Source organism: Plasmodium gaboni, chromosome 13 (genome assembly GCF_001602025.1).
Source record: "Plasmodium gaboni strain SY75 chromosome 13, whole genome shotgun sequence".
NCBI classification, from domain to species: Eukaryota; Apicomplexa; class Aconoidasida; order Haemosporida; family Plasmodiidae; genus Plasmodium; species Plasmodium gaboni.
In genome coordinates, this window is record NC_031493.1 from 2172055 (window position 1) to 2180219 (window position 8165).

Here is an 8165-nt window from a genome sequence, read left to right on the forward strand (position 1 = left end):
TAAATTAAAAAAAAAAAATATAAAATAAAATAAATTTATATATAAATTATTTTTTTTTTTTTTTTTTTTTTTTTTTTTTTTTTTTTTTTTTTTTTTTTTTTTTTTTTTTTTTTTTTTTTTTTTTTTTTTCATTATTCTTGTTTATTTAAATTACATAATACCTTTTCTTATTCATTGTGAATTATGAACACATATAATATTATCTTATGCGAATAATATTTTGTGATTAACAGAATATTATATGATCATTATTTGTGTGATAATATATTTATATTTGAATTTATATTTACGTGTTTAATATTATTGTTTTCAATTCGTCTTCAAAATCCTCTAGATCACATGTAATTTCTAAGCTTTTAAAAATACCATTAATTTTACGAACAAGATATTCTTTAGACGATGCGTATAACATCTTTTCTTTTGATTTAGCTAAGTCAGGTGACCAAAAAATAAAATATATTCTATTTCTTAAAACACCTTCAGGTGTAGGAATAGGCATATCTACAAAAAAAGGAAATGATATTATATACAGAAGGTATAAAAAGTATGATAGATTTAATATTTTTATGGTTATAAGGAAAAGATTAAATATAGAATAAAGTGAAAATAATATATACATATATATATGTATACATACCTGCAATTATATATCTACATTCAGTTGTTTTTAAATTATTCCTTATATCAATTATAATATCTTTATAAGATTTCAATGAATTATCTTGTTCTAAAAAATCCACAATAACTTCTTCATAATTTTCTATACGAAATATTATATATTTGTGTATATGCTTAATCTTTAGTTTGTTAAATTCATAAACACATTCGTCTGAAACCTTTACTCCAGATACCATTTTTTTTAATATATTGATAATAAATAAATATATATGTATATATATTAATTATTATTATTATGTGTTTCTTTTTTTCTTTTTTTTTTTATTATATTTATTCAGTATAATGAAATTATATTTTCCCTAATATTTGTAAACTATATAACGTATAATGGTCCTTTCAATTTAAATGAAAAAAAATAGAAGAAAAATTTTAAACACTCACAAATATGAAAATATTGACTCTATATATATATATATATATATGTGAGACAATAACTTATTTTATAATTTTATATATTTTTATTTGGAAAATAGAGTTTAATGCACACATACATATTTTTAGTTTTATATAATATAGAATAAATAAGTATATAATAATAATAATTATATTAACACAAGTAAACATAATATATTGATATGAATGTTTATGTAGATATTATTATGCAGAAGCATAATATATAGATTATGTATATTTAATATGGTATTAAAAAAGAAGAAAAAAAAATGTACTCTCATATATAAGAATATATAATATATATATATATATATATGTGTTTTAATTTTATAATAAAAATATTTTTTGAATACCCTTTATTATTGCATTTTTGGATATCATATTTTATACGTATTATACGTATATAATACGATATATTATATATATATATATATATATATATATATATATATATTTAGTGTGTATAAAAAAGACATTTATATTATATTAAAATATATTGAATCTAATTTTTTTTTTTAAGAAAATATTGGAAAATATAATCTATAAACTAAAATCTATGAGAAGTTCATTATTTAATTGACATCCTGATTGTAACTTAATTTTGTCTTCTAGTTTTTCAGAAAAATTACCTAATAAAATTTAAATTAAAATTTTATTTTTTTTTTTAAATATATAAAAATGACAATGGAAAAATGTAATATATATATATATATATATATATTTTATTGTAATAAAATAAAGTATTTCAATAATTTATATGGTGAATAAAATTATTTATATCCTTACTTGGAAATATATAACTACAGCATGTGTCCTCAGGTATAACACCCATTACCTTCAAATAAAAAATATGTATATATATATATATATATATATATATATATATATATATATTTATGTGTGATATGTTAATTTTGTTTTGTTTTTTTTCCTTTTGTATAATTATACCTTCCAACATTCTCCTATAAGTTCCGAACAGAAATACCCACTACTGTCATCTATGAAAAGAAAAGATATAAAAACATATATTTATTTTTATATCTTAAATAAATATTATATGAAATTGTTTGTTTTATTTATTTTATGCTATATAATATTTGTTATACCAAATTGAGGTGCTATAAAGTCTACTATTTTCAAGCTATATTTCTTTCCTATAGCATCTTTTAAAAATCCTAATAATTTTTGTAGGTTTTCTTCTGAATTATTCCAAGTTAATCTTCTCAAAGTAATTCTGAATATAACATATATATATATATATATATATATATATTTATTTATTTATTTATTTTTTTTTTTTTTTATTTATTTTAATATAAAACGTTATATTAAAAAATCAAGAACCTGGTGTATATTTCATTCCAATTATTTTCTTTAAATAGTTTCCAGGGCGTCAGGATTATACCCTACATAATTAATATATAAATATAGAAAACACACACATATATATATATATATATATATATATATATATATTTTAAATGTTATTAATATATATTTCCTTTTCTAACAGTATTTGATAGGGCTTCTAATATGAATAAGTTATTTCTATCATTTCTTAATATCATGCCTATATGATCATATTCACCACGTGTTAAAATTCTTTGTATTTTAGCAACTGCCACATCAGATCTTGAAGAAAAAAAATAAAATAAAAATATATATATATATATATATATATATATATAAATCATTGAAGTAAATATAAGAAAAATATAATTCCATATATGTCAAAAAGAATAATTTAATTTATATATTTATATACATTTTATATTTACCTAAATAAAACTATATCACCTGTATCTGCTATAGATTCAAAAACGTCAACTGATATTCTATGTATTTTCCAAAAATTACAGTCTTTAAAAATAAATTCTGGTTGATTCACCACCTTCTTGTGACATAGCGCCTTGTTTAATAATTGATACCAGTTATATATTTCTGTATCATCGCCCTACAAAAATAAAATAAAATAAAAAAACATACACAGTTATAATATAATATTGTATTATATCATATGATATCATATTTTTATGTACCTTTAAGTGAAATTTAATATCGGTATTTTTAGGGTTTAATGTTAGATATGATTCGATTTTTTTCTGATTTTTATTTTCTCTTGACTGAATACAATCTGTATGATATAAAAGAAAATTATAAGTACAGCATTAAAATATTTTAATATATATATATATATATATATATATATATATGTATGTATGTATTTATTTTATTTTTTTAATTACATAAGAAGCAGTCATCAGTTTTAGCCTTCGTGTTGGACCCGTTTTCGTACTAAAATGCAACGTGTAAAGAAATGAAAAAATATATAATATATGAAAATATATATATTTACTTATTTTCTTATTTTTCTATTTTTACATATAAATTCATATTAATGATATCTAGATCCAAGACTCCAGATGGTCTTAAACTCTTTTCATTCTTGTAATAATATAATTTATTATTTCTCAAGACAAACCATCTTTTTTTAAAACCGCACCATGAATTGGAAAATTTCTTGAACAAATATCCTTCCTTATGATACTAATGAAGAAAAAAAAAAGGATCACAAGAAAAAAATATAAAATAAAAGCATATTTTGCAGTTATCATGAATATATATATATATATATCATATTAATTATACTGGTGAAATGTTAGGGCATGTTGAACAAAAAAGAAAATCATCCCGAAAATCTAAATGGTCCTATTTCCAGAAAAATAAAAAATATATTTATATATATAAATAAGAAAAAAAAAAATTAGTTAGCTGTTTTGAAAAAAAATATATAAATAAGATAAAACAATACCTTGTCATATATTTCGCATGGAATAATATTGCACTTGTGTTCTTCTGGTTTTTCCATCTATATAAAAATTATAATTAAAGAAAATGGAAAAAGTTCTGTTCATAGCCGTTTGGAGACCATATAAAATATTTTTCCTATTAAATATATATATAAAGTAATAAATCATATATATATATATATATTAATATATATGTTTGTTTATATATTCTTTTTATTTTTTTAAATCTATTCCGTTTCATTATATTTTACATAAATATTTATTTTTTATTTTTTTCCTTTTAAACTTACAAAAAAAAATTTAAGTATATATCAGGTTTAATATTTTTTTTTGGAAATTTATTATAATCCAACAATATTAATATATTTTTATTAAGAGTTAAAATAATATATTAGTTAAGGTGTACAAAAATTATGTTGCATCTATATTGTACTTGTACACCTTAATCTTACTACGCGTCTATTTTATATAAAAATGTGTCGAATGTAATAAAATATAGAAATAATATATTTTTTAATATATATAAAAAAAAAATAAAATAAAATAAAAAAAAAAAAAAAAAACAAACAAATAAATAAATAAATACAATAAATACAATTTTACACAAAATAATATTATTATTTTTTTATTTATTTATTCATTTATTATTTCATTTTATTATTTTATTTATTTATTTTTTTTTGGTTCTTTCCCTTTTTTCCATGCAATAATTTTGCATTGATATTACACGCACATTACTATTAAATAATATATATATATATATATATATATTTATATAATAATTTATTATAATTCTATTTTTTTTTTATTATTTATAAAATCACGTTTTTAATTTAAAATATTTTCTTTTTTATATATGTCATTTATATGAACATATATAGTTTAATATTTGCACATTGATTTATTTTTATATAATATGAAAACTTATAACGGATGTAACAACCCTTTACAATATTTTTTTCTCGTATTTTATAAAATATAGAAATTCTATAAACAAGTAGTATAAACTGAATATTATTTTACACAAAAAAAAAAAAAAATAAATAAAATAAAATAATAATAGTAAATAAAAAAATAGAATAAATAAATAAACAAAATAGAATAAGGAAAAATAAGAAAAATACAAAATATAAAATTAAAAGTATAAAATTTATAATAAACAATTTAAAAGGAATGTTCCATTTTATTACTTTTAATCATTCTCTTCATTATATTTTTCTAGCCAATTCATTTGAATATTTTCTAAAACTCCTTCATTACACTGTCCATTTAATTGTCGCTTATTTTTTTTTACAACAGTGTCTATTATCATGTTTTCGAGTTGTTCAAATCTTAACGTTAGGGGATCTACATTTCTGTATTCCTCAAAAAGCATATCAGCTATATCTTCTGCGTTTTCCCAATATAAGGGTAATTTATTTATATTATTATCATTATTAGTAAAGTATCTTTTATTTCTTAATGGAAATTTTAATAAAATCGATGAAGTCTGGAAATTATTTTTATAACAATAGGTTACTTTTCTATACGTTGTGAAGAAAAAGTTGAAAATTCTACCATTCTTTTGAGCAAAATGTGAATATTTCTTTATATTTCCTGATATCATTTTTTTTTCAACACACATGTACATATATATATATATAACTTATTAATATAAATAATGAATAAATGTATATATTTTATTTTAGACTCATATAATGCTGAATTAATTAAAAATATAAATGCAAAATAAGAGGAATAATTTTATAAATATGGAATCAAAAAATTTTACAAATATATGTTCCACATTTAGTTTTATTAATATTCCATTTTTCATATATATATATTTATCAATATATGATGATTTAATCTATTATAATAAAATCTATATCATATGAGAAAATAACTATTATCATTATATGTGTAAGAAATGCCTCATAATATATATTTTTTTTAATTAATATATAAAATTATATATTATAATAATAATATATTAGGGAAATAACAATAAATATAAATATATAAATATATATTTATATATTTGAATTATATGAAATGTTTTTCATTAATATAATATTCTAATCATATATAAAATTAACATACAAATTATTATATATATGTTGAAAAGTTTTTGATGCCAATAAAAGTTAATGTTTATAATATATACGAACAATATATAAATAAATAAATAAATATATATATATATATTGTGATAATATTTCTTTTAATTATTATTTGCACAATATTTATTCACATTATGTTTAATTACAAAGAAATGAAATAAAAATGTTATACACATTTACAAATAATTTTATTTGGTATTTTCTATTAAAACCATATTAAAAAATTATAAATATTACATATACATATAATATATATATATATTATTATAGAATAGGGTATTATATTTTTATATAAATGTTGAAGGGGGAATAATTTTTGAAAAAAGAAATACATAAACTCCAAGAGGAAATATAAAATTATATTGTAAAAAATAAAAATTTACATGTATATATATATATTATATGCCATTTTTTTATAAGATATTTTTTCCTTTTATTTACTTTTATTTTTTTGGTTAAATGTTTAATGGATGTGTGAAGAAAAATATTTTGTATATCTGAATATATAACAAATATATATATTTTTTATTATATCTTTATATATTTTATGTAATATATAAATTGATTTTATTTTTAATTAAATAATATTTTGCCATATTCATCCTTAAAATAAAAATAAATAAATAAATAAATAAATAAACATATATATATATATATATGTAGATTTTTGTACAAAATTTTAATTGTAATTTTCTAGCAGAATACAAATGTGAATATATTTTATTTTTTTATTTTAATTTTTTTGGAAGGTCTGAAAATTTTTTTAATTTTACTTTTTTTTAATGATTTTCCCAAAATTGTTTAGGCATTATTTATTATGAATCTTTTAATCATATAAAATGTTTAAGTTTAATTCTAAATTATATTTTGGTTTAAGAAATATTAATCAAATAATTAATAACAAAAATGTGAATTGTATAAAGCCAAATGTATTGGGTAATATGCCATTTAAATACAAAAAATACGCAACAGTAAACAAAAGTGATAATACTCAGAAAATAAAAAAGACTGATGATGATGCACATACAAAAAATAACCATGAGCATGAATCACACACAAAGGGATTTTATCACCATATAGATCATCATCATGGTGATCCACGTGCTCATTTAAATGAAGATGGTACGAGAAAACCAGAATATGATTTTAATAATTTTCATTGGGATGATTATTGGGCTAATACACCTAAACAGAATATTGTAATTGTAAATGGACAGAAAATGATAAAAGGTGACGAAACCAAACCAATGGAATACTTATTTAATGTTAGTCAACAGAATATGCCTTTTTGGGCAAGAACAAGATTAAATGTATGGGGAAACTATAATATGGTATTAAAAGTGGAATTTTTATTTTTTTGGATTCCAACTATTATTATTTTTAGTATTGCTATTCCATGTTTTACTATGTTATATATGTTAGATGAAATAGTTCACACAACTATGACTGTAAAGGTTATTGGAAGACAATGGTAATATTTTAATTGAAAATATAAAATGATAGGAAATTTTTAAAATAAAATTAAAAAAACAAATAAAGAATATTACATATATATATATATATATGTATGTATGTATTTATTTTATTTTAAAATTTTTATAGGTATTGGATTTATGAAGTTGAATCACCTCCGGATGATGATGACAACGACGAATAATTTAAAATATAGAAAATTTCCTTTTTCTTTTTTTTTATTTCCTTTATGTAATATTTGGACAAATGTGTTTAAAAAACAGTTATTTATTTTTTATTTATATATTTTAAAGTGTATTATATAAAATTTAAGTCATTAATATTTTACGATAATTATTAGTATATATATATATATATATATATATATGCTACATGTGTATAATATTCATATATTTACATTTGCGTAAATAATTCTATTTTCTTCATTTGGATCATATATGTAATATATATATATATATATATAGAAATTTTTTTTTGTCTGAATAATTTTCTTTTAAAACCATAGCTATTTTTCCTCCTTTGTGAAAAATAGATTTTTATTTTTCTTAATATAACAACACAAGATTAATAAAAAATTATATGGAAAAAAAGATAAAAACCTTTCAAATAATTTTGGTTAAATTTTAGTTGTAAAATGACAACTGAACAGGAATTTAATTAACTTTTATATTAAATGGGACAAAAGATTTTTTTATTTTATAAATATATA

At 17.8% G+C, this 8165-nt stretch overlaps 4 protein-coding genes across 5 annotated transcripts; 1 reads left to right on the forward strand and 3 right to left on the reverse strand.

The window, feature by feature from the left end:
* Nucleotides 1–286: 286 nt before the first annotated feature.
* On the reverse strand, nt 287–854 carry PGSY75_1361400 (actin-depolymerizing factor 2; the record flags this gene model as incomplete). The annotated part of the gene is made up of 2 exons (XM_018787639.1): nt 287–501; nt 638–854. The coding sequence occupies 2 exons, from the start codon at nt 852–854 to the stop codon at nt 287–289; spliced, it is 432 nt and encodes a 143-aa protein (XP_018640381.1).
* A 757-nt stretch (nt 855–1611) lies between these two features.
* Nucleotides 1612–3940, reverse strand: PGSY75_1361500 (hypothetical protein; the record flags this gene model as incomplete). 2 transcript variants are annotated; one of them, XM_018787640.1, is made up of 12 exons in its annotated part: nt 1612–1700; nt 1858–1906; nt 2020–2069; nt 2178–2305; nt 2416–2477; nt 2583–2703; nt 2850–3025; nt 3111–3205; nt 3318–3366; nt 3454–3618; nt 3721–3780; nt 3884–3940. In XM_018787640.1, the coding sequence occupies 12 exons, from the start codon at nt 3938–3940 to the stop codon at nt 1612–1614; spliced, it is 1101 nt and encodes a 366-aa protein (XP_018640382.1). The 2 variants fall into 2 exon arrangements, with proteins under 2 accessions (XP_018640382.1, XP_018640383.1); XM_018787641.1 differs by lacking the exons at nt 1612–1700; nt 1858–1906; nt 2020–2069; ... (3 more) ...; nt 2850–3025; nt 3318–3366 and having other exon boundaries at nt 3152–3205.
* Nucleotides 3941–5073: 1133 nt separating this feature from the next.
* On the reverse strand, nt 5074–5487 carry PGSY75_1361600 (hypothetical protein; the record flags this gene model as incomplete). Its single annotated transcript, XM_018787642.1, has 1 exon — nt 5074–5487. The coding sequence occupies one exon, from the start codon at nt 5485–5487 to the stop codon at nt 5074–5076; it is 414 nt and encodes a 137-aa protein (XP_018640384.1).
* Nucleotides 5488–6822: 1335 nt separating this feature from the next.
* Nucleotides 6823–7640, forward strand: PGSY75_1361700 (putative cytochrome c oxidase subunit 2; the record flags this gene model as incomplete). Its single annotated transcript, XM_018787643.1, has 2 exons — nt 6823–7454; nt 7586–7640. The coding sequence occupies 2 exons, from the start codon at nt 6823–6825 to the stop codon at nt 7638–7640; spliced, it is 687 nt and encodes a 228-aa protein (XP_018640385.1).
* Nucleotides 7641–8165: the final 525 nt, after the last annotated feature.